We start from the raw sequence: 26,206 nt of genomic DNA on the forward strand, positions 1-26,206 counted from the left end.
GTTAAATCATCACCACGGTTGACACCTTCAAATCTAGAATGTTTGCAACGAGAAAATAATGAAGTCAGTTCCAGTTTGATCCCTGTAAAGTCAATCGATCAACGCTTTTACAGAAAAGACCCTGAAAGGAAATGGCGAGCTCCATAAATGCTATTTAGTTGCCAGATTTTAACTCCAGATTTCCCAGATGGTTTGTTTGCAAGTCGGCTTGGGCATGAATATTACTCCTCAAAGGCCCGAATTAGGCACGTTACGTAACCATAATTACGATCATTACATTCATACACACCCAAGCAACCAAACAAACCACCTGGAGCCTACTTGCTTCTTAAAAGAACTTTTGTGTCATCGTCATCCTGTTTCTATGGCAAACTCTCCTATCATAACGAATCAAAAGCTCTTACTCGTTCACCCCTCAACCATTAAAAAAAACAAAGATTTGAAGATTCCAACCAATCTGCTTAAAGCCAACAAACCAACAAAACCAATCATTGGGTTTGTCGAAAGTTGATGTCCCTGGAGAATTGTACCATGCCAGGTCCTTGCTTCGTTCAGATTGTACAATGTGACCATTCTATAGTTGAAAGATGTGGGAGTAGACGAAGCCAGGGTTTTTTCTCAGGTGGTTTGTCCACATTTAGAGGTCATTACTAGGCAACGTTACGTAGAGACAGAGAAGGAAGCTCCAACCCACCAGAAGACACAACGTGTGGGCCGCCTACTTGCACCACCAGGCATATGTGTATACAGTAGTGGTATATCAAACTAGACCCACGAAGCTCCCTAAAGGCCTAGAGTAGGCCTGCACTTTTTGTGGGCCCCAACTTGCAACCACTCGAGCATGATACGCCCACACTCTGTGTCTAAGGGAGAAAAATTACTCGTACGTCCAATACTGAGCCGTTGCATTCGAGATCGATTTTGAACATATTGAATTCAATTCAATAAGGCGAATGCCCTCTTTGAAAGAAAAGGAGCATGTCCATATTGCACTGTTCATCCCTTTTTGAAGAGAGAAATCAGCTTGCGTTTAATCTTACCTTGACCTTCGTTTTTAATTTGTCGCCCTTTGACTGAAGACGTGTTTCCTGGATGCAAGGAATGAAGGAAACCATTTCAAGCAGACCTTTAGTTGAATATTGCACAATGTTTCATCACCCACAGCTCATTGCATTAATGTAACTTTTACAATCTCTGTGTCATCGCTTGACTCAGGTTTAATGGATTTTGCTAAACAGCATCTCCGTGTCAACAACGAGCAATTTCATTTCCATTGGGGGATATATCCCATGTCACTAATGGTGTCGTGCTCTGTTCTACGTCTTGATGTACCCACATTCACAGGCATGATATTAAAGCACTCTCCATCACTTTGAGCAGCTCAACTCGATGTCATTACGTCAGTTATTTCCTGAGTTGTCGTGCTCATAAGGCCTGATGAATGTGGCCATGAGTTTGAAGCTACTCGGCTAGGTCGAAGAAGACGAGTAAAAAGTTCACTTGGAATCTGGGGATTGTTGCTGCGATATGTCAAATTATATGGGAGACTGATGAGCATGCCCTCCTGGTTAACCTGTTGAAACGTTGCACCAAATTGTTGCCTCTTAATGATATGAGAGAGACCCCGATGAACTCCAATGACATTGAATGAGCTGATTCGCAGCAGAAGTAAAAAAAAACGATGACACATTGAAGGTCGAGGCTCAAGAAATTTCTTCACGGTTTGTATTTTTAAAGCATGATCTCGAGAACCACAAAACCGTTCTTGAAATTGTACAAATAGTTTCATGTGGGGTAACTTCCTCCGAGCTCATTGTTTTGACTGTTACCAATTGGTGCTGGCTTTGGCAAGCGGAAAGGAATTTACGAGATATTGTCCTAGTAACGCTTGCTAGCTCCCGAAAAGTTGATTACCAAGTAGGTCGATCCCTCCAATATTGGTGATGATGCTGAGAACCATTCAAGCATGCCAAATATCTCCCCACAAGGTGATGTTAGTGTCCGTCTCAAGCATCGTTTGTCAATGTAATTACTGCCTCTTTTTTTGCTCATGGGGAATCGAATGGTCATGAAAAGCTCAAGGTGAAACGTACCACTGTCTCTTTATGAAAAGCTGATAATGGGGCTGGACCGGTATGACCACATGACCTAGCCTGTCAGACTCAAGTGTCTGATTTATTGGCCCGACTGGTTAATACCTTTCAGACACGGAATTCTCCCCATGCCCGTGGAAGGTTTTAAAACGCTCCCTCTAACTTCTGTCATGCTCAGAACTCTGGATGATTCCATCTTCAAAAATATCCTTGCCCGGGGTTGAGTTGTCGCGAGCTCGCTCTTTCGCTCGTCCTCGTCTTCCTCCTCTAGACAAGGATTCTTGGTTCATGCGCGAAGAGTGAATTGCCACTCAGAGCTGAGGCAAAATGTGCGTTCAACAGTTACAGCCTGTTGTGATGGACCCTTTGGAATGGCATTAATCTAGTCATGGCGTCAGAGCAAATATCAAATGGATAATCCTTAGCATTTGGGTGTGATTATTAGAAAGAATTTGGCAGGAAAGTGAACATTTGGAAAGAAATGTGTTCTTCCAATTTACTTTGGTTCATAGTCCCTGAGTGGCTGGTGTAAATTTGAAGAAAAGAAAGAATTGATTTCAATCCTCCATTATTAAGTGTATCAAAACAGAAAGCTTTACTTAAGCTAAGGTAAATGAAATCGTCAAGTTCTTTTGTGGATCTTTAATTTGCATTATCTGACGTTGTTTTTGCGTGATTTTGAATATGATAGATCTTACATGGCAGACTTCCTAGAACTGTAGGGGCAGGGGTGCTCAAAGTCCGAGTTTGCTTGGTATGTAATTCCTGGGGCTTCACTAATTTAAGTATTAGCTATTTATTTTTTTTTATTTTTTTTGGGGGGGGGAGTCAAGCTAGATATTTGAAAGTAAGCCGCAGTAACGAGTAATAATGGAAAGATTAAATGCCACAGGAGCTCATAAAGGGACGCAATACTTTAAAAGAACAAGACAGTTGACTAAAAGCCTTACTTCATTGCTATGTAGTGATTCCTCACTGCTGATCTTCAGTAAGTTAACATTGGCTACTTGTGCCTAAATCAATTTAAATTGTTCCCATTCTTCAAATACCTTTGTTTACGGTCATCCATCTAAAGCCGTTGCTTTTAAAGACCTATCTTTTGAATGATTGTCGAGCATCCAACAGGATTGGTCGTACTTGTACGCATGTGTATTAGCCTCTGGAGCAAGCAGGCCCTCTCTCAATCTCGTGTATCCATATCATGAGCTCGAGCAATCCTTGCTTCCCTGTCAAATTTTAAAGCCGAATAGGGGCGGGTTTGTCGTCGCTATCGTGGTCCTCGCCGGCGACCATTTCTTGGATGGACCGCTTGCTCCTTCCTTGGTTGTTGTTAGCTTGCTGCTCTTGCTGCTATTACGACTACTAGTGCTGCTTGTTTCGATGTGCTCCTCGGGGAAACATATGCAAGGCGATGGATGTGAGTCTGTGTGTTATTAGTTAGTTCTGCCTTTGAGCTTCAAATGCTCGGAATGGTGCCTGGCTAAGTGTTGGAAGTAGGATTGTCAAATCGTCTTGCGTGTGTGTTCCTTTTGAGCTGAAATTTCGAGGTGGCCATCACAATGGCAACAGTGCCTTGAATAATGAGGTTCAGAACCATGACATAAAGCAACATTTGGTAGGTTTGACAAGTCAACAATGTTCAGTGTGTATTTGGTGAAGTGCAGTGATTTCAACGCTTAATGTTGTTGCTGTCGTTAACCCCTTCCTTGCTTGATGTCTGACCAACAACTCATGTGTGTTTATCTTCCGTTTTAAAAGCATTTTGTGATTGAATCATTTTCAGTGCCGAATCCGAGTAAACCCAAGACAACGTCGCTCGTAAAGCAGAACTCCAAACATGAAAATGAAGATCACTATTGCTCATCTGGTAAGGACAATTGTAAACCATTATCTTTTCCTCTAAAATGAGTGCCAAGTCGATATCCTGTATCCCCTCTCATGAAGCAAGTCATAGTTTATTTATAGAAACAGGTGTTAGATGTCTCATCCAGGGACCATCAACAACACTATCAAAACCATTCCAGATCGCGCTCGCGCCTTCCACTTAGATTCCCCCGTCTTACTATCCTCGGCTTAGGATCGAGTGAAGTCACCCAAGGCAACAAAGACCTTGAAATGTGTTCATCGGACTGACGTCACTCACTCGCTCACTCACTCATTCGCACACAAACACCTGATGTGAGCTTAGAAGCGTAGCAGAGCCATGATTGGTGTGGGCTGGGATTGGCTTGGTAGTAGCCGGTTGAGATTTTATGCAGGATCTTGGGGGCAATTCCGCCCACACTCGAGTTGGTTGCATTTGTGACTAAGTATGGACACATAATTTGACTGCTCAAGGAAAATCATCCTTCTGGAATAGAATTGAGGCATTATTACGAGGGCAAAATGTGGGGCGAGAATGCAATTTATTGACAGGTGTGCCTTGTCGATTCGTTCATTACATACGAAGGAATCAAGTTCATTGACATTTAATCGTCCAAAAGTGACAGCCCTGGGAAAAGCTTTGACTCAGTTGCAACTATATTCTACAGTATGTAGACGGGATACGTGACCGACATCTAACTATTGTGTCGCTGGATGGATTTTTAACCGCCATATTTTAGTTCATCAGTATGAACAGAGGCGTAGCCAAAACAGTTTGACTTTTGGGATAATAATTGATTGGCCTGTAAATTGACCACAAAATGGTAACTGTCTGGTAATGGGTGTAAATACTCGAAGTTATGAATCATTGCAAACATTCTTTTGTTGCCCAGAAATGAGGGATTGGTATTTTAATGAATTCCTATGTGCCTCATCATTCGTACCATAACTTTCTGATTGTCATTGATTCAAGTTACCTTTCGCTAAACAACTCGTTAACTTGGAAGAAGCATTGGAAAATCAAAGTTATCGACCGCTCGTTATGCTGAAGCATAGAACTGGGAGATGGGACAGAGCCCTTACATCATCGGACCATAACTCTCCTTTCAACGAGACCTGGAGATAAACGATAAAGCAAGACGGTTCAAAGCCCTTTCGTCGTTTTTTTGGGGCGTTTTTGGTCAACAACAGCAGCGTTGGCGTTGGTGTTGCCTTTGATTACCCCTAGAACCTTTTACATTCAGCTGACAATAGTTGCAAGCCACACTATCATCAGCAAGATCTCCCCGCCCAAAGCGAACTTCCAAGAACCGGGTCTGTTGGCCAAAGTGAAGCTCTCCTCACAACACCCACGCAAAACCCCAAAGAAGAAGTCGTCTTTGTTCAATTCTGTCTCCTTTTTTGAGTGGGATTTTTGTGAACAACCAACGGTGATACTCTCATATTTGGTGGACTCAAAAAAGTGGGATTGGAGTGACTTGTCGTTCACACTCCTCGAGCAAAACGATGTACTCGTTAGCAGGCGATTGGAAAGGGTGATAACAAACCATGGCTTTGTGTTAACTTTTGAGGATGAGTAGCTTTTCATCCCTCCACCCTCGTAATGTGATTGCACTTCAAAGCCAAATACGCACAATCCGAGTATGGGTGTGGCCGGTTTGGCAGTATATTGGCTTTTTCCTTAGACCCTCTTTTGGTTGCCAGCATTTCTCTTTGGTTTTTTTTTAACTTGCTAAGTGCTAATCAAATGGAATCGAGCCTTCTATTCACAAAAGTGTTATCGTGTTGTACGTAAATCCTCGGCTTTACTTGGTTGGAGGGGTTGAGTAACGGAGCTTTTTGGCTTTTGGAGCCGCCTCTTGTTCGTAGATGATTATCCTTGAAGACTTGCAAAAGATTCAATAGATTTTTGAATGGATCCTTCTTCTCCGTCTCCTCCTCCTCCTCCTCCTCCTTCTACCTTTCCTTCTCCATTATCAAAGCTGAAAGTTCGCTCGCTGCAAAGGGCCTCCTCATCTGGGAAATCAAAGTTCAATTTCTGATAAGCATGATAGATAGTTAAAAGTCAAAGTCAATGATGAAACGGTTGATCCTAGTCGTCGTGGTCGTGATGAAGTACATGCAATCACACCGCATACTTTAGGGAATAGGGGCTCAACCATTCCCACTTCATCCAGAGACTTCCTCCGAACTTCCCAAATTGATTTGCGAGCCCTAATGGAAACTGTAGAAGGTACAGTTCCATTCACGTGGGCCATATGAGTTGTAGTGGGCATCATTGACAACTGGATATTATGAATAGGATGTTTGGGATGTTTCTATCTTTGCCAAGGTCAGGTTCCTTGAAACATGTGTAGTGGTCAACAAAAGGGGCCTTTCTGGTAGGCAAATTCAGGGCCACATGAAAATCATGTGGAAAATTCGTAGCAAAGCTAGAAATGACATTAAGAGCTTCTTCGAGATAATCGTAGGGGAGCAACAATACGCCAGTCCTTGAAATCTCATGTGTCGCTAAGGGGAGGAAAAATAGTCCCCTCTTTTGTTGTGTTTAAACATCAGTCCCCGGTTTTTTCGCGAGATGAGAAACTTCCATGACGAATCATTGTGGCTTGGGAAATTAAGAGCACCGAATTCGAGGATACACACTCGCTCGCTCATTGAACTGGAGCAAAGCTACAGTACCTTTGTACGGCTGACTTCTGCTGACATTTTGAACTACACTCCTGAACCAAAGAGGAGTTGGGTTCAGGGCAGTGGCCAAGAAAAACTCATTTGAATAACGTGACCTCGTCATGACAAGTTGCTTTTGTGAGTGACTGGAAGCCGCCCTCATGGTGCCTAATGTTGATTGACTTCCACGCATATTTGCCTCCTGCCTCTAAGATGCTGGAATAGGAACCCGTTACATAGCACACAATCCTTCTTGAGGCTATCCAAGTGTTCAAAAAATGAGCCAAGAAAACCGATTGTCCTGTCGCCCCTGAGTCGAGAGAAGTGACCGAAATATCAATCCCTGAAGGACAAGTTCAGTTTTGGTCGATCCTCAAGCGAGCATTCAAGGTCCAAACCAAACTTGGCTTTGACATCTTTGGTTCATTGAGCCCTCTTTCTTTGGCCGTTCCAAACCTCAAAGAGGCCGTGGAAAATTTTGGCGTGAAAGTGCCTCCAAGGAAAGATAATGTTTCATTCTCATCCAGGGATTTTTCGGCTTCGTGGTACCCAGGGAACATTGCGGTAATAGGTATCCCATTGTTGAAGCCGATCGGCAAATGAGAGGAAGGAAGCGGCCAATGTTCGTACTCTGCAAGTCATGATGTTTGTCACAATTTTTGCATGCAAAATCTGACGTTGATGAGGTCTTGAGAACCATTTGGCAGGTTTAGACCTAGAGCAAGAGAGGACCAAAGCAAACGGAAGCCCAAAGTCATCGGTGGAGTTTCAAAGAAGATCGAGCGACCATGAGAATTCGGTTGATAATCAAATCATTCCAATGACAGCGAGGAAACTAGAGAGCGGAGCAAGAGACGACGAAGAAAATCCAATTTAGGTTGTTGTCTCGAGGTCAAAGCATGCAAATGAGAATGCGATGTGAATGGGGGTCCGCTCAAATTTCCAGCTTGAATAAATGTGCTCCATTCCCATGATTGATTTTGAAGAGGTTGGCAATGGAACGGAGTTCATCTGAACCATTTTTCACATCTCTTTGGTAAATAATCAATTAACCGTATCATATTCTAAAATGCAAACGAGCAAAAGTCTGCGGAGGGTAGTTATTGTTTTCGACGAGAACCTATTTGCTGAAAATGTTTCTGAGCTACATGTGCTTGTTTTAAATGAATTTATAGGGCGATAGTTTGTGGTCTTTGGCAAAAAAAGAACATCTTGTTCGCTCCCTGTTGCAAAAACTTATTTCGGTTTATTTCTTTTCGACTGATGTTTGAACCATGACTCTGGTGCGGATCTATCCTCGAGTCCACGGCGTCCGTGCTGTTGTTGCCTCTTTCCGCTTCTCATGTCTCTCAAAGCGCAACGAATCTCTTAGTCTCGTACTATATACGTAGTAGTACTACATTCGACCAGTCGTTTGCGTAGGCCTAGGCTTAGGGCATCCCTGCTCGCCTGGAGAACGAAGGGCTCTGGTCGTGGTCCGAAAGAAGTCAGGGCCCTTTGACCAAGGATAGCTCGACTTCCTATGGAGGTGACATAGGAAATGATGCCAATCCTTTGACACTTGGAGCTGAAGGACCATAAAAAGGCAGTCTTCAATAGTACAAACGCAAGTGTATGTACATTAGTACATGCCAGATGTTCGTTCACCTACATATGCGATTGTGAGTGTGCTTGTCGACATACATTGCTCTCTGCATTGACCTAGCATCGAGGAACCCGTAAGATGTGAGTCGTAGTAAGAAAGACCCTTCTCAAGTAGTCACTTCCTCATCCCGCTGAGCTGGTAGAGTACGAACTCGGATCCGTAAGCAGGACTTTTGAGCAGCTAGATCAAAAAATCCCCCGCACTCATGATACACTTGTACCATTGAGCCTTGTAGAATACTTGTTGGCTTTGTTGCTCGAAACCAATTCGGATGAGGATGACTTGTGGAAATGAAGGTAGAGCACTGTTCTCAAGACGAATGACAGTTGATTTGAATTACAATCCCCTTTTTGTCAAGTCCTGGATCCTGTCTACGCTTTGACAAGGCCAGGTGGGTTGTCGCTTCTCTGGGTTGAGGTCTCCATGACTAACTCAACAGAGAGCGGAAGGGCATTCCTCTATCCAAATTTTCAAGTTCAAACGAGCGAACACTGAAGAAACTGCTCAAGGTCAGAGGGACACGGTAGAACTGCGAGAATGGTTGAACTAGTACAACCACTGCATACATATACTCTTCAACCGAGCACCACTTCTTCATAGTCAGGGGCGACGTGATGAAGAATAGAATGCATAACTTCGAGCCTGGGCACGGTTCATGAATTTCCGAGACGAGATTACGGAAACCTAATTTTCGATCGGGCAATTTGTCTTCATTGTTTTAGGAAATGGACCTTTCAGGGTCTTTTTTCAGATGGATACTCCTCTGACTAATTGAACCTACACAAAGTCAGGTTAATGTATCTTTTCTTCTGAGCTCGGCTGAATAGAGACCGTTTCAGACGCTAGAGCGTGTTTGATAGTTCCTGTCAGTAAAAGGGTACTCTTTTCTCATTTCTTCTCGGACTTCAAAATTGTTGTTGCTTCCATTGCACTAGTTGATGCATGATGTGATGCACTGCGTAACAAGGGTTCTAAGTTGTGAATGCCTGCCTTGAGAAGCCTGATATCGCTTGACATCTATCTTGGACTACCCTTGGATTGGATCGATAAGCATATTCAGCAAACGACCAAGTTATATGGAAAGGGATCAAGTTGGAGACCATCTTGCACTTCTACCAGGGCTTAAATATTCAAATTGTTCGTGATGGTGTATTTCCCCGAAACTGAAAGATAATTTACCCAGATAGGAGTCGAGAGTGGTCTTGAATTATGTACACGAGTTTGCCTTCAGGGAGAAAGATCTTTTATCAATAGCGAGCTTTGCTCACCTACACCTTGCAGGGTTGATCTCGCGTCACTGTACCAAAAAAAGGTTCGTTCTGAACACTGATCCGTGTTTTTCCTAGAAAACAAAAAACGCCCTCACTTCACGAAGCTAAGCTGCTCTGAACTCTACTCCATACAACATGTCATGGATCAGAACTCCCCCCTGACCATCTGACCTTTGCGTTGTTGGATACCCTTCCATTCCAGTTTGCTCTCATCCGATGAATATTAATTGAAACACGTGGGTAGATTGACTGGACTTTTTAGCATCATTCAATGACGTCATGGCTTTAGAAGTAGAAAATGTGGGAGGGAAGTGAAGAACGGGACTGCCATGGAGAGTTAACGATGCTACCTACCAAACACGGGCAGAGTGACCTTGACTGACAAATTGTTATTGGCCTGCATGAGGCTTCGATATCCCCTGGATGCCAATACATCTCAATACTGTGTGTGCGATCCTGTCTCGAAGTGACTGTAAGTACTTCCACTTTTCAGGTCCCGCTTCTCTGGGTACTTCTTGTCTGTTTGGATGTGACCGGGGCTCAACTGAATGGAGACATCGACGCCGACGAACTCAAAGCCGAGATCGCCGATCTTGAGGCTTTGAAGGAAAAACAGAGACGTAAGTTACCACTCATTCATTACTACATACAAGGCATTATCTCTGGATATCAACCATCTGGCAAAAGAGAGTAATGCAGTTGAAGTCGATCGAGTCTTAAGAATTGCTCCCCATTTTGGCGGAGAAAGCGATTGAAGGTCAAAGTGATTGACTTCGTCGGTCTTAAGTCTTGGCATGATTCAGGATTCAGTGAGGGCCTTTGCTCAAACGCTTAATGATCTGGCACCCCTAGAGTTAAGCTCAAGGATTCTGCTTTATTAATGGTGATCCATCTTGACAACTGGAAGCTTTTGACCTGATTTTTCGAGAAACCATTATTTATGACTTATTTCGAAATTTAGTTTTGAAAGCGAAACTACTTACGGTGTTTCCCAAACATGTCCAGCTCATAAGTCTTGCTTTAAATACTTGGTTAGCCAAATTTTATGGCTTTAAATGGGATCAATTCCAAACCTTCGTGGGTTGACCTTTAAAATGGCTCTTAAATGTGGCTGTTCAGTGGAATCGTTCAGGAAATAAATCTTCTGAAGTTATGGCACTGAACTTCGGAATGAGATAAAGGGAGAGGACAGATTGTTATTTTTTCCTTTCAAGTTGTTCTTTTTAATTCGCAACAATACTTTCTCATGAGGTGGAAAGAGGCATCGGACGTTATGTGGTTCATTTAAAGCCAATCATCCTGGTAGGACTTTGACACTAGAATTATTCTAGATGAGAGACCATTAGTCTTGGAATAGACTACTTTTTTGTCTCTAGACTATTGCTTCATACTCCTAGCACTGTCTAAAATCTAGAATACACCCTAAGAAGTCAACATAGCATCCAGAAATGTAGGCCCCAAGAGGCTAATTATTCTAATCTCCATGCGTGAATGTTTGCACATTGGAGATGATCTCGTTCATTCTCGCCGTTCCCATTGTTCAGCTCATGTTATCCAATTCCCTCAAAGTTTCGCCGAATAAGGCCGATTTTTTTCAGTGCTGATTCACGATGAGTTCATGTCTTTTGAAGTATTGCAAAGACCACCCAAATCAAGTTTGAAAGAAACAGCAGTGGAAGAAAGAGCCAAAATTAACCTCCATTGTTTTGTGAACACCCATTTCCCATTGAGCGATACTTACTACTCAATGATAACTTTGCCAGCCAACTGCAGAGTCCCGTATTGTGTGGTGAGCCAAAAGGAAAAAAAATGAACCATCTCATCTAGATTTGTCAACTTTTGCCCTTGTCTGTCTTGCTTTGATCTATTTTCTTGCTGTCGACTTTCCAAGAGTCTTGACTTTGACATTGAAAACCAATGAATGCATACTCGTTGTGAGGCGGAGGTCTTCTTTCGATGGATGAGGATAAAGCTAATTTATCTAGAAAGATCATGACGTCCTTTCTTTTTATCCGAGTATGCACCTACAATCAATCAATTATGTATGGTATGCTATATCCTTCGTCATCCCTAACGGCATGGCCAAGTTTTGAAGCAAAAAAAAACCCTGAGATTCAGGAAGAATATGGAGTCCGCTCTAGCCTAAATTCCTCTATCTTGATCGAGTCCCTCTTTGAAAAACATTCGAAACCTGGCTCGCCTCCACCTTCGAGGCAAAATAAGTCGACAGAGCTTTTAGGCACATCCAAATGAATTCTGAATCGAATTGCCGTATTCTTTGAGCACAAGTGATCTCAGGCGTTTATCAGTTGGAATTGATCGATCACTATGCTTGATTACTTGCTTATGGCCCTTGCCTGCTTGCACCAACTACATACATTCTAAACTTCAAGTCCCTCGATTTGTTTTTTTTTCCACCAAATTTGACAAAAAAAACGTTCAATAGAATTGTTCTTTCCCGAGATTCTTAAAAGCAGCACTTTTTCCCTCAACTAATTGCTGGCCACGCGGTTGATCATCAATGTTTGTGTCTGTCTTCCTCCGCACCAATGCATTACGTATTGCTCATGTATTGGGTGGAAATTGCCACTTTGAACTTCCTCTTCCATCTATCCATCCATCCCAATTCTCAATACGAACCTCAACAGACACTCGAACATTTCTGGTCGATTTCTGGATGCAATTTCTGTCCATGTGTTCTGTTCAAGTGTTCCCACATATGTTGTTGTTTCCTTCCTGCTTGCCTGTCTGTCTGCCTTACAGCCTTCCAACCTTCCAACCTTCCTTTGGTTACAAAGTGCTATTTTTCCCCCTGAATTGACGACACCTAGGAGGGATTGAGATTGGGGATTGAGGGGAAAAACGAGAAGGTAATGGGCGAATCCGAGAATTTCCATGCTTTGGCACAGTAGCACACACGCAGATCGGCTTGTCGTGCTGCGAGGAAATTGCCTTTTTTCGTCCACCATTCGACATTGAGAGATTTCGAAACGTCATGTGCCAGAAATGGGGGTCTCATTCATTCTGAAGACAGTGGTTGTCTTTCTACCCTTCACATATCAGCCCCAATGTTTTCAGTAAATGAAATATGTCTCTCGCTTGCGCTTGCGACATCGGGCTAAAAGTGCATGCTTGTCTCTAACGATCTAGTCTGTGCTGACTTGAACTCGAAAGGCTTTGAAATAGCAAAAAGGTGCATCCAAACACTTGACTTTGGATTAGCCCCATTTAAGGTTGAAGAGCCTTTTTTAGTTCATCACGAGAAAACCGAGCGGTGTATACTGTACGCAGTGTGTTTCTTGATTGGCAGATCTAGGTCGAGTCATGGTCATGGATGGGCTCATGGCTAATTTCAAAGTCATCATTGTCCAAGCCTAGACTGACTTTCGTTTGGCGGCCGAGGGGGTCGATGATGTTGTTGAGAGAGGATCACTTCAAATGAAGGGAAATTGCAGTTGTATGTGGTAAGATGCTGTAAGGAGAATCCATCTTGGAGTTCTTTGTACATCTTTGAACAACATGGGAAAGGGTGGTACATGGATGGATTGTGTCGTAGGCGTTTTGGGGTCCATCCCTAAATTGTGTGTTTTGCTCTAATGAAGAGCTAGGCAATCCTGACCGAGTGTAAAACGGTTCTTTTCTGTTTAGCTTCAAACAAAAGGCCAGTGAATCTCGCCGAGTAATGGCTTGTAAGTGCAATTTTCTCAACCTACTACAATTACCACAGCTACAAACTCCATCCACAAGCATTGTACTTGACTGTGGCCTCATTGTGCTAGTTTTCGTGGAAACACATAAATGCCTTGAAGAATGGAGACCGCCTTTGAATCCTCACCCGCCAAGAAAGTCATCGCCCGAAACGAATTCGAGGTGATGTCTTCTTCATCCGACACACCATCATCAAACTTTCCCGCTTCATGACTTGTCCCTCATTTGGGGTGGCGAAATTCACCATTACAGTAGAGCAAGATTGGCCAGACGTTTTTCTTGTCGACTGCATTGAAGAAGAGCTCAGGAGGCCCTTTGGGATGAAGCACGACCAGTTTCGTAAGTGCAAGAGTCCCGACTCCATCCATTCATACGCATGATGAGTGAAATGAGTGAAATGACTCAAATGACTGACGATGATTGAGTTGATGCCGGAAAAAAAGTGCAAATCTCCTTGCGGTTGGCCATGTCAAACCCAAGTGATCCAGAGTTGAACTTAAAGTTCAGGCCCTCGAAGCATTGGATGTGATTTTGTTGCCAGTGGATGATTGCTGCAAACTTGACGAGGTCGGTAGTTACAGTTTGAACTCACTGGCTAATGGTGGGAATTAATACGGAAATTGGGGCCTTGTCTGCATTGGCGAAGCAAAAAGCTCTGAACTCTCAAGTTCTCCAATATTTTGAGTGGAAACTCTTCTTATGGCTATCGGTATGAAGCATAGCGTTAGATTCTTGGCTTCTTAAAGTTGGAGAGAGACCGTTTTGACTTGGATGTTGCTCGGTGGATAATGTAAGGTGTAATCTCATTATTGATAATGACTGCCAATTGGACAAGGTTCGAGCTATGGACTAAATTGAGCATTTTCCAGCCCCCTCAGGCCCATTGAAATGATGGGTCATGCTTTAATAGTTAGTTGGTGGTGTTTCAATTCTTAAAGTGAATGGACGAAGACGCGACACAGATCATAATTTCATGAAGTGCTTGAAAATTGCCCTCTGCCTCTTCGTGAAGATGATTTTGTTCATCCGCCATTTCAGCCCCAAGAGACCATCACCGATGTACTAGTAAAGCTGAGCCCAAGCTCAAACTCGAGTAAAAGACGACAGAATACCCAACTTACCCATTATTTTCGAAACTGTTAAACCACGCTGGTGCATGGAAGGAAGACAAGCCAAGAACACCATGATTTTTCATCTTCCTGTTCTCAGCCTGAGGACAAATCGCAAATCGCGTGCAATTACCTTTTTTGCTACAAGACGTTTGGGCTTGGGCCAAGATTCTGAATCGTTATTCAATCACCTTGCATAACAATCATGTTCTCGATCATGTACGTTGTCGAGATCTTGATGACGACGACAACGACGACGACGACCAATTGCACGGACTTACTCTTGCGTGTAACTGTGGAGGGAATCAGTGGAAGAAGAAAAAAGTGTAATGAATTCCAATTTAGCTAATGAGCTGTTGCGGAATGGTATTTTCTCATGTACACTGGAAATAAAGACACCGACCAAAATGGACGGATCCAATTGAGATTCGCTACAGGTGCCCAATGGCATCCTTTGTCTCTGACTCTTGGGCAATCATTGCCCACCAACAACTATTGAGGGCAATGGACCCAAAATTGTAGTTCTTGTGAGGTGAGACCACTCCGGATCGGTGGAGTTTCTTCAAATAGCGCTCACACTCCATCCGAGCTTGGGTGAGATCTCCATTTTGGAAAGATCGCTGATAACTTTGAAGCAGTCGGTCCAATTGTTTTCCAAGTCCTTTGGGCAAGGAAATCGGGATCTGTGGGAGGATCGGCAAGTCCCTCTCACATGCCTCACACCCACATTCGAACTTGTATTTGTTCCGCAGCAAGGATCGTCGTTGATCTCGTGACATCTGTTCGTGATGGATTCCATAGTTGTTGCTCACCTCCTCGCCTTTGTTAATGACTCGTTTGGCCACTAGAATGATTTTGTTACCCAAGAAGAATCGGGAGGTATTGGGCGAGCAGGAATGATTTAAATAAACCGCTTCCTTGTAGAGGGCTGAGCCAACTTGCTCCAATGGAATGTCCCCACTAATGTTCCCACCCACGTGATACACAGAGTGAATGTTGTAGGCGATTGAGAGCTGGAATCGATACAGGAGTTGGGACAGAAACTCAAGCTCACCTTCCGCGTGGTGGACGTAGTGGGTAAATGCCAGGCTTTTGGCCAAGATAACAGCTCGAACGGCGATTTGAAGGCGTTCCGATGGATCGGAATGACTCTCATGATCCACGAGACTTGTCAAAAATCTTAATTCTGCTTCATCTCTGTGCAATAATTCATCCTTTTGATCCCTCACAGTGAATTGAGTATCTGAGTTCTTGGCAATTTCTTGGGCATCGGGACTCATGTAGAATGCCCAAGGGCGTAGGACAACCGCTCGAAGAGCCAGAAACATGACTCCTGACGTGGAGCTGATCTCCATGTTGAGGTGTTCCACATAGTCCGACAGAATGATGGCCTCGTGTTTGTGGTATCCCTCCAATGCCGATTGCACACAGGTCCAACTACAGAAATAAATGCCTTTGACAATTGGACTGGGAAAGGGAGCTCGACCTAAAGAATTCATGCAATGATGACAGGCCTTTGATTTCTTGGTTTGGGCATCGCATTGAGTGAAGGCCACCAAAGGATCCTCGAAGATCACAACCTCACCAGGTTCGATGTTCCGACGAGCCCGCAGGAACCTGCCCAATTCGGGTTCATAGCAAATATCAGTATTCTGTTCCATGCTCGCCATGTTCACGACCGACAGTGAGCTAATTTGGCTGCCCTGAGGAACCGCCTCTTTCCGTGGCGAGTCCAGGAATTGCTTCATTTTCTTCTCCATGGCTTCCAACATTTGAGCACCCACCTGAGCTTGTTTCGCGAGTTCGAGGGAAACTCTGAAACACTCTTCGGCTTGCCTGATATCACTCCCAAGGCCTAGAAGGCACCGAGCTTTGCGCTCGTGTAATAAATAATCGGCTTTATTTCCTTTGGAATGACAAAGTGCCGCTTCGACGTCTTCCAAACACTCGCGAAAGGAACCCATTCTGAAAAGCGTCGCGGATCGATTGCAAAATCCCTGATAAATCAAGTCTTTGCCGGATGGTTCATCTTCGCACTCGTGGCTGAATTCTATTAGTTTCGAGTAGAGGGCCAACGCCAGTTCGTAGTTTTTGTCTTGGAAACTCTTCTTGGCTTTTTCTCGGAATCCTTCGCACATGAATTTCGGCACTTTCTTGTCTCGGATTTTTCGAGCCAACTTCTCCAAATCTTGATGTTGGTTCACCTTGGAGAGGATCAAAGCTATCACATCGCTGGTGGATGACCAGTCTTGAGCCTCTCTGGTGCTGGATACAGATTTGAGAATCTGGTCATAGATTTCGGGAAATGTTGCCATGGTGGCGAATGAAGGAAGTTCTTCAACTAAATCAGGAAGTTCCTAGTTTTCTCTAGTGTCTGTCTGGAATGATGCTATTTGAACGCACGCTTGGCTCGGAGCCAGCTAGAAAGATGGAAGCAAACGCACACAATATGCAAGATGCTATTGTTGTTGACGACTTTTGAGATGAAATGGTGGTGGGTTGATGCATAATAATGTGTGTGGAGGAATGTTAATATAAACTTTTCCTCTCGTGCAAGTTCCTCGCCAATTGCATTTCCTTGTTCTTAAAAAATCTCCACCAAATCCCGCCTCCATCCAATGACTGAGCTTCGTTTCTCAAGTTATGATATCTGGTGTCAATAATGTCTCTTTTTCTTTACTTTAGGCGAAGTGGTGAAGGATGTCCGAGTTGCTTGCAACTCCGAGGACATCACCTTAACCATCAAGAGCTACATGGAATCTTTTAATGGATTGATCTATCCCAAGGGATTGTCCAAGAACTCGTCGTGTATGAGTGAATACATCCGACATGAGAGCGACATCATCTACGTAATCCCGCTTCACTCTTGTAACACAATGAGCACCGATGTGGTAAGAGAAGAAAAGAGAGTGCAAAATTTTGAACGGGGTTCAATTTTCTACGAGACGAAAGGAGGAAAAGGCGATCGAATTCAAAAGGGAGGCCAGAGAAGGAATGTGGGCCAGAGTATCGTAAAGTTGTCTTAATCAGTGCACGATGAATGAATGATGATGATGATGCTGACCTTTTAGCTCAATAGCCCCTCTGAAGTCCTTGGGCAGATTGTCTTTCCCTTTTAGAATCTCAACCTCAATAGAAAATGTCATTGGTTAAACTTTTATAATTTTGGCCACTTGTAGGTGGATGGAATTGAGTATTTTAATACCGTCGTGGTGCAGCCTCATCTAAAATTGGTCACAAACAAAGGTCGCGGATTTCACATCCGATGTCGCTACAAAACCCAGCAACAAATCCTCAACGCCGACTTTGACGTCAAGTAAGCTAGTTCGGACTCACGTTCAATAATAAGTGTTACGACATCATCTTTCTAATGAGACGCAAATTCTAACAAGACGCAAACATTATATAACCAACACTTGGACCTTCTATTTTCCTCAGATTTGAGTGGTCAGACAGTATTATCAAAGATCGTCTGGGAGATGGCGCTCAGGACTCGGTTCTGAGGTACAGGACAACCTCTAATTTAATTGCTTCTTCTCTTTCATTTCGCAACCGTTTTATCGTTTCGATCCTTGGATAGGGATCACTTTCAATCTCTTCATCAAACACTGTACTTCCTTTCCTCTTGCTCGCCATTATAGACTTTTCAGAATCAAGTTAAACAACAATTCTCTTGACTGGATTTTCGTTGCAGCGCTTTGGGAACAACGCCGTTGACGGCCACTGCGGCAATGCCTTCAACATCCATGAGGATCTACCACGGCGAGCCCATTGACGGGCGCGTGGCCGAGGATGTCAAGATTGGCGATCCTCTTACTCTGGTTGTCAGCATCGATGATCAGGACATTTATGGAATGCAAATTACCGAATGCTCCGTCAAGGACGGACTCGGGTGGTCAGAGCAAAAACTCATCAACTCGGAAGGGTAAGCGAACGCAAACGAACGCATATTTGACCTTTACGGCTCGGAACGAAAAATGATAGCGATCACAGAGTTCATTAATCCCCGAGTCCGATCGACCTTGACTTGAATTATTTTCTTCGTCTGATGGCATGCGGTATATAATCAGTGGAGGCTTCGCGATTAGCATAATGAGGGCTATTTCTTTCCCGTTTTCTTAATGTGACCCTGGTTGTGCGTCCATGTGTCATGACTTTTGTTCTGGTTCTGTAGATGTCCCGTGGAGGACGAAATCATGGGCGAGTTTGAGTATAGTAGTAGCAAAACCACTGCCTTGGTTCACTTCCAAGCCCACAAGTTCCCCTACACCTCATCTGTATATTACCAGTGTAATGTGCGACTGTGCATTAAACATGCTGGTGGCTGTGATGATACGGTAAGATCGAATGATCGGTTTTCATATACGACGAAGTTTAATCCAAAACCATCCCTGTGGTCTATTTTAACAGCCCCCTATCTGTGATGCAAATGGTGAGAACACACTCAAACGTCGTCGCAAACGTCAAACCATCGAGTTCGATGAGACCAAGGGCGTGCTCTACGATCCCGATCGAGAGGATCTCAAGGTCAAAGTCTTCTCCGGCCTCTACGTCAACGAGGCCTCCGAGTTTGATGAGGAGGATTTCTTGGACGATAACATCGCCGATGAAATCGTAAGCAAGCTCTCTACTGACAAATATCCCGATCACGTCATTTCGTGGTGTTACTCTCATGTTCCATTTTAGGCTGCTCGTGCTCATGACCCCTCGAGGATCTGTTTTCCTCAGCGAGATTTCGCAATTGCCATCGCCATTGCAGGATTGGTCTTGATCCTGATCGTGATCATCGCTATCCTATGTCTGCTCTCCAAACGGCGAAGGAAGAAGGAGCTCTCGACCACGGGATCATCCATCTACAGTGGACCTTACACCAACACTGCCTATTCTCACAGTAGCTAATAATTCCATTGGGAAATCGTAACGCTCTTTCCCCCTTCCCCCCCAAAATAGATCTTTCACATGAACTCTTTCTCGAATGTTGGGAATTGCGCTCACTGCCGCCCCCCAAATCAGGAAAAACAACCCTCCTAATTCTTTAGATAGCTAACCAAATGTGTGTAAATGAAGACGGATGCAGAAGAACTTGCGAATGATCTGATTAGGGCGAATGAACAAATCCAGAGTGACAACCAAAAAGGATCTCCATTGACTGATCCTTTCGTACGTGCCATAAGTGCCTCCATTACTGCTGCCACCGCTCCTGTTGTGGCAAAAAAAACGCCAGATTTTCGCGTTGAAGCCAGCATAAAAATGTGATGGATGGAAGGAAATCGCCCCCAAAACAAAGAACACAATTAACAGCATCCACAACTACAACTACTACTTCTACTCCTTCTCACTTACTCTCTCCCAATTCTCAACAAATACAGGAAAACACTACACTCTTTTTGGGCATTGAAATGAAGAAAAAAAGAATTCTCCCCTTAACTTCTCATATCCCTCATGTTTAACTCCGTCCTTTGCTTCCAGAAGAAGACGAAGAAATTAATGAATAATCCGCAAACAAAGCAATGTCCGTACCTTAAAACGCCGTGATTTACTTTTTTGTGTCTTGTCCAAATGGAAAATTGGAAGGAGTTCCGCCCCTTGAAATGGCAGCTGAAAAAGCATTATCATCCCGTGTACATTGTAGTGGGCAACCGTTGCCGTACAATCCAATTACTGATCCTTGTAATCTTAATCAACACCGTGAATTGGTTCCCCAAATTATTTCCGTCCCCACCTCATTTATTAACGTCTTCCCTCCCTCGTCGTTGTTTACGTTCAACCATGTAGAAATTGTATCCGAAACAAAGAAAATTAAAAAAAGAAACGTCTTGTTAATCGCTAAATGTGTATTTTTGACTAAAGGCTAACCTTTTAAAACTGTCGCAAAACTTCTCACAAAGGCGTGGCATGCGCTCGATCGAAATACTCTTTGTCAATATTTTGACAGAGCTCCAGCAAATTTTTGTAATTCCGCACAATACTCGCCATGCTATTATCCGGAAGGGGCGTGGTAAGGATAGAAAATAGATGGCCGAACACCATGGCATCCAGTTCAGTAGGTCTTGAAAATAAGGCAACAATCCATTGTGTTAAACGCCAGTCACTAATTTACGGGTACATTGAATAATGTGTCTCGAACCTGTTATTGAAAAAGTATTTCTGGTTGTCCAATCGCTCGCTGAGAGCTTGACAACAATTTTCGACTTCGTTGAGGACATCGGACATGGACTTGGAGGACCAATTTAAGGCTTTCAAGCGTCGCATCACTTGACCGCGTTTCTGCCAGCTCAAGATCGAGTTCAAAGGCCATGGATACACAGATCCGTAGCGCTTCTTCGTCACCTCGCTCAAGGTCGTGTCATCGTTCCACGACACAAAGGCCTACGTAGCAAAAATGTTTGGGTAATGGTTGTTGGGTACAACAATCATTATGGATCAAATTACGGTCTCACCTCAGCGTTGCCCAACACGTTGGACACCAGCGACATGTACGCTCTCATATCCGCTTTCTGAGACGAATCCAAATGTTCCGTGAGCGTGATTCCCTATTATGAAGATACTTTTTTTAAATCAAAAAACCTCTCAATCCTCGATGAATGGTCATATCGACCTGCTATACCTTTTGTTCCACAAATGAGATGATGGGATCCATTTCGGCAATAACAAATTTACCGGCTCGAATGAAAGGCACTTTGCCAGAGGGTGACATGTGCTCGGCGTTGGAGCGTTGTCGGAGATTGAAATTGAGGTCGCACATCCTCAGATAGGCCTGAACACTCAAGCAATTGGCATTGTCGGGCAACAGGATCTGTTCCAATTCGTAGGGCTGATAGAATTCAGCATCCTCGGGCCAAGGCTCCTTGGCTGAAAGCGAACAAAGGATTAGCAGGTCAATAATTATTCATATTCGACTTGTTGCTTCCATGATAGCTTCGGTTTTTATGCTTTGACAAGGAACCCGAGTTTCAACTGATATCGAGAAATAAGTTGATGGCCATTGTAATATAAACAGAATCACAACCACCTAAGGTTATTCATAAATTGAACAGTATGGTTCTACGTGACGACTAATCGTTTAAATAGTATAAAAACTTCAACTTTTATTGGAGAAATTTTTATTTAGTTCAAAAAGGGGAAAATCTTTGATGAAGAATCCAAAAACAAAAACAGCTGAAAAAATGGAAACAATTTCATGGATCCTTTTTCCATAGCAGTTGTGAACGTATGATGGGCCCCCTAATAAGGGACACCGATGGCAAAAACCATCCAGGATCTTAACAATTTAAATGATTTTGAAGTCATGCTCTATCAAAGGGCAATACATTAGGGGGTCTTCTTCTGGTTGGCACTTGCCACTAGAGGGCTTGGCCATTCATTCTGCCAAGAGTTAAATTGAGAGGGCAATTTATGTCAAGCATTGAGAGAGCAATATTTTTGATCCAGTCGTTCATTAAGTCAAAAATTGAAATGAGTAATGGCTATAACTGGAATCAGACTTTCTTGTTGAAGAATGCAAGGCACGTCTACGAATCGTTATTGTTAGTTTTCAATCTTAGCGTCTTTGTCTAAATGAAATCCAATTGGTTCACGACCAATGAAACCTTTAACTAGAGACATGGATACCGGCGGAGCGAGGCCATAACTTCAATAGTGTATAAAAAAATCAATCTTGATGTTAAGCCGAACGCTGGTATTCCCTCTATCTTCACGAGCTAAAAAATTGTTACAACAAAGAGGCTAGCTACTCTTCGCCAACTAAGCTCCAACAAAATATGTTGTTTTCCCATCGAGCAGCAATTGCAGAAGTTTGATCGGTCTTATGTCTTTTATATTCCTTAACCATTTTTCGTCAATGTTTTCTTTTACTATTCATCTACTATTCACGAGACCCTAAATAAAGCATCATCATCATCATGTGTGAAAGAACTGAAATGCGGCATTGGAAGAAAAACCGATTGGTAAAACCCTCTTGAATTTCTGCTCTGCAAATGGGAAGGGAAGGCCACATAGATCGACCTTGAACCCATCACTGCCCAAAAAGTGTTATTTGTTACCTAGATTCGCTGTTACGAGGGATCGGAAAGATAATTTTTTAGGTTAAATTAAGTTTTCAACTTTTTTGGCCATTTTGGGGCAAAAACTCTATTTCATGAATTTGAACTATAAAATCACCCAAAACCGAGGATTTTCGGGGAAAAATGAAGGGTTAGGGGAAATTCAGAGGAAATACAGAATGGGTGTAAAAACTTCCGGGGCAATTTTTGTCCCTGTTCAAGGATTTCTTTAAGAGGAAGTGTTAAGCACATATACTAGTGTCATACTGCAAAAGATTAAATTTGAACCTAAAGGCATGTGGGAACCCTCCCATCGTTTGCCACCAAAACAATGTTCTGAAATGCAAGTGAGGGCAGTCTTGATGGCAGAACCAAAACAAAGGGCCTGCTGAAGACCGGCAAGAGAGAGGCCCAGTGAAGTGGAGAACTTCATCCAAGAGCAGCAAATCTCTTTACAACAGACCAGACCGGGGGCAAAGATCTGGGATTGCACTGAGCCTACAGAGCAAGAAGACCATCAAAATATTATTCGAGCAATTTTTACCTTAAATAACACACTAATACTTCAATATCTAGACGAACACATGCCGAGCGTTTATTTCAGCAAGCATTTCATGTAGAAGAATTTGACGAGAACATAGAAGATGTGAAGCGATGATGGTCTCTAAATAAAACTTAAAACAGATTTCGTTCTGTGTTTAGCGCTATTCAAGCAATTCAGTGCCCGACCAGGCCTCTGAGCCTTCAGCCAGAAATGTCGCCAAGGTCCTTACCTCCCATTTCCAGTTGCAAGGCTTCGGTGACGGCTCCCGGGGCGATAGCCGTACTCATGACAAAACGTTTACGGTCAAATCGGGAAAAGATGAATACTATGTTATGGGGGCTCAATAAATGAACGAAGAGAACTGAATCAAGGTTCAATCAAAACAAAATATTCTGATTCAGGAGCATAAGATATGTCTATATATGAATTAGGTGTTCATAAATGCTCTTATCTATCTTATACAATACCTAATGAGCAAAGTAAATGTTAATTTGTTGGGATCATTTGCAGTTAATATCTATAAGTTTAATACAATGATGCCAAGAATGGATCGGAATTTGATTGGTCACTGGAAAATGCCCGACCCTGAATGATAAATTCCATTCACGCAACCTCCAATCATGCCACATGATTGTCTTTTATTCATTCTTAAAGGGACCAATACTATGACCTACCTCTTGAATGGTTGTTAAATTCTTTTAACTCCACCAATCTAAAAAAAAAAGTTATCATGTACTCGGTGCTAAAAATCATAAATCCAAGGCTAAATAATTATGCTACGCCACCTCATCTTGATCGGTCATACTTGGATCGCACAAGACAAATCTTACAGATATACAATTCTATGTACACATAACAATCCTCGACGGGGCATCCACTAAGTCACAAAGAAAGATAATTTTGAAGATATCACCAACCTTCTGACAGGATCATCTTTCACTTTGTTATGAATTCACCTTCATTTCATAATATCAACTCCAATAAATTCATTCTTACCACCGACCTGACTGATTTGAGACGTCTTTGAATTTCATGGCCTGGCCATAGGTGTTGAAGGGCATATAGTTACCAAATGGTAACTTCAGGTGTCACTTTTGGGCAAATTGGATACTAATTTATGTTGATCTTTTGATAGGTGGCATTTTTTCTCTCAAGTTGTGCTACTTATCAAATCAACAAACCTTGTCAATATTCAATGAAAGGGCTAAAAATGAGAAAATTTACATTGGAGATTCAATTCCTGGCGACACTTGTTTTTATTCACTCTTTTGTCATTGCTAAGAAGAAGAAAAAGATGATGTTCAGTTTTCCGTCAATAATAAACTTGATTCACGAGATAAAACTTTTTTCTTCATCTTTTGAAGTCCTGGAGATATTCCTAGAATTTGGCATTTCATCATTTCATAAACTTGATGTTAGGGGAAAAGTAAAAAGCGATAGATTACAACTCAAATGGTGTCCTCCCAAAACAAATCACTTTTGAAGATATGTTTTTGGCTCTGATATGGCCATTAATTTTGTCTGGTGGCAGTGTGTTTGGCAATTTTTTCCACCAGAAATCTGGCAACTATGGTTGAGCTTTCGGCATAGTTCGTCATCATAACAGAGAAAAGAATCGTCTTCACGGTAAACGTTATTCTCCACCGATTAGTTGGCGGTGCTACTTTTTTAAATCTTAACCTGACCTAATCAAACCTAATCCAACCTAACCTCCTAACCTAACACGATATTAATAACCCTTAAAGTCTCTATCTAAACCTTTTAAAATTTGCCACAAATTTAAAAATGAGCACTGCCAACTAATCGGTGGAGAATAACGTTTACTCGTCGTCACTCTAGTCGTCACCATCTCTCCACCAGCCTTGTCATGCGGTCCAACCGTTTGACCGTATTACTATGGTTTTGCGGCTTTTTAGGTGTCCCAGGACTAGCCCAAAACGACCAGGCCCGACCCTTCATCGAAGAAGGTGGTTGGTGAGTACAAAGAAGGTCTTGATTGCCTGATAGATGCCTGTGCTACATTGGATGATTTGTTTGACCGATGATGATGGCCTCCGTTTATCTCCTATTTTCAGGCGAACTTGGTTGAGTGACATTTTAGTGTCCCCCGGTCCTTGCAATTTACCCATCGAAGATGGTACCCTCAGCCACGCCCGATTTATCAAAGAGTTGAGATGAAGACATTATGACCAATCCATTGTCACGCATCTCATACTGATTCGATGGCGTCATTTCTTTTTAGATACGCTTTCCAAAGACCGTTTGTGCTCCGGGATGCGGCCAACAATGACGTAAGTTCCAATTCTATACATCTTAATTCGTTGTGACTGTCAAGTTGCTTTATTTTAGTTATTCCGAGCCTTGTGCCACAAGGACCGTTTGCTGGCGGATTGGGGTCACACCACCATTCGATTGAGCTCCGCCAATTCCTACTCTTATGATAAGAAAGACGTCAGTTTCCGTCATTATGTGGAACACATGGTCAAACCTCAACGATTGGACACGCCTGCCAATGGTGAGAATCTTGATTACTTGCTTTTGTGTTGATATCATATCCGATCCATCCACGAATTGGTGTTGAGAGATACCTTAACTATCGAGCGCTTGAAGGTGGCTCTGTAAATGCACATTGTATGGTCCCTGGAATGAATCCTGACATCTGAGTTGAGACCAAACTCACGAATGATTTGAAAACTTAACTGCTCGATTACTTCTTTTTTTAACAGAGACCTTCTATTTCTTTGGGGATAATGACGTCGAAGAGTGGAAAGATGTACTAGATGAGTATCAACTACCACCTTATTCCCTTCCACTTCATACCCACGCTTTGAGCTTTGGCTTAGCCGGTCCGGGAACGGGTGTGCCGTTCCATTTTCACGGACCTGGATTTGCGGAGACTTTGTATGGGCGTAAACGCTGGTTTCTAACCCAACCGGATATCAAGCCGGATTTTCATCCTAACAAGACCACGCTACAATGGTTCCGGGAAGATTATCCTCGACAAGTGAAGGAGGTGGACTTTTTGGAATGCACACTTCGTCCGGGCGAGGTAAGAATTGGTTCGAATAACGGAGTATTTGACCCTTTAGATTGATAAAGAGGCTCTCATTCATTCTTTAGGCCATTTACTTCCCGGATAAATGGTGGCATGCCACGCTCAATATCGATTCATCCGTGTTCATCTCGACTTTTCTAAGCCCTTAGTATGGCATCCTCGCATTTAACTCTAACACCTGTGATAATACAAATTTCAAGGATCAA

General features: G+C 43.0%; 4 protein-coding genes across 4 annotated transcripts; 2 read left to right on the top strand and 2 right to left on the bottom strand.

The window, feature by feature from the left end:
- Window positions 1-3,876: 3,876 nt before the first annotated feature.
- LOC131886463 (cuticlin-4-like) lies at window positions 3,877-20,182 on the top strand (the record flags this gene model as incomplete). The annotated part of the gene is given in 9 exon segments (XM_059234823.1): window positions 3,877-3,960; window positions 10,036-10,162; window positions 17,045-17,250; window positions 17,539-17,675; window positions 17,798-17,863; window positions 18,054-18,284; window positions 18,534-18,696; window positions 18,770-18,973; window positions 19,046-20,182. Coding segments are annotated over 9 exon segments (1,377 nt in total). The 3' UTR covers window positions 19,259-20,182.
- Window positions 14,694-16,910, bottom strand: LOC131886456 (SET and MYND domain-containing protein 4-like). Its single transcript, XM_059234810.1, has one exon. It carries the CDS (start codon window positions 16,672-16,674, stop codon window positions 14,791-14,793), a length of 1,884 nt encoding a protein of 627 aa, XP_059090793.1. The 5' UTR covers window positions 16,675-16,910; the 3' UTR covers window positions 14,694-14,790.
- LOC131886490 (metaxin-2-like) lies at window positions 20,174-23,334 on the bottom strand. The gene is made up of 5 exons (XM_059234858.1): window positions 23,175-23,334; window positions 20,967-21,211; window positions 20,800-20,892; window positions 20,487-20,728; window positions 20,174-20,408 (listed from the first exon to the last, which is right to left on the bottom strand). Exons 1-5 carry the CDS (start codon window positions 23,230-23,232, stop codon window positions 20,240-20,242), a joined length of 807 nt encoding a protein of 268 aa, XP_059090841.1. The 5' UTR covers window positions 23,233-23,334; the 3' UTR covers window positions 20,174-20,239.
- Window positions 23,335-24,460: 1,126 nt separating this feature from the next.
- On the top strand, window positions 24,461-26,206 carry LOC131886472 (jmjC domain-containing protein 8-like). Its single transcript, XM_059234835.1, has 7 exons — window positions 24,461-24,571; window positions 24,785-24,919; window positions 25,021-25,113; window positions 25,188-25,236; window positions 25,295-25,460; window positions 25,672-25,994; window positions 26,066-26,206. Exons 2-7 carry the CDS (start codon window positions 24,813-24,815, stop codon window positions 26,147-26,149), a joined length of 822 nt encoding a protein of 273 aa, XP_059090818.1. The 5' UTR covers window positions 24,461-24,571; window positions 24,785-24,812; the 3' UTR covers window positions 26,150-26,206.

This window comes from Tigriopus californicus, chromosome 1 (genome assembly GCF_007210705.1).
Source record: "Tigriopus californicus strain San Diego chromosome 1, Tcal_SD_v2.1, whole genome shotgun sequence".
NCBI classification, from domain to species: Eukaryota; Metazoa; Arthropoda; class Copepoda; order Harpacticoida; family Harpacticidae; genus Tigriopus; species Tigriopus californicus.

Bases quoted from the DNA above. Each gene is read 5' to 3' on its own strand.
- LOC131886490 (XM_059234858.1), bottom strand. From the start codon at position 23,232: ATGAGTACGGCTATCGCCCCGGGAGCCGTCACCGAAGCCTTGCAACTG. The intron at 21,212-23,174 runs GTAAGGACCTTG...GTTCGCTTTCAG, and splicing joins CTTGCAACTGGAAATGGGAG to CCAAGGAGCCTTGGCCCGAG. The intron at 20,409-20,486 runs GTTCGAGACACA...CTTATTTTCAAG, and splicing joins AAATACTTTTTCAATAACAG to ACCTACTGAACTGGATGCCA.
- LOC131886472 (XM_059234835.1), top strand. From the start codon at position 24,813: ATGCGGTCCAACCGTTTGACCGTATTACTATGGTTTTGCGGCTTTTTA. The intron at 25,237-25,294 runs GTAAGTTCCAAT...GCTTTATTTTAG, and splicing joins GGGATGCGGCCAACAATGAC to TTATTCCGAGCCTTGTGCCA. The intron at 25,995-26,065 runs GTAAGAATTGGT...TTCATTCTTTAG, and splicing joins GCACACTTCGTCCGGGCGAG to GCCATTTACTTCCCGGATAA.
- LOC131886456 (XM_059234810.1), bottom strand. From the start codon at position 16,674: ATGGCAACATTTCCCGAAATCTATGACCAGATTCTCAAATCTGTATCC.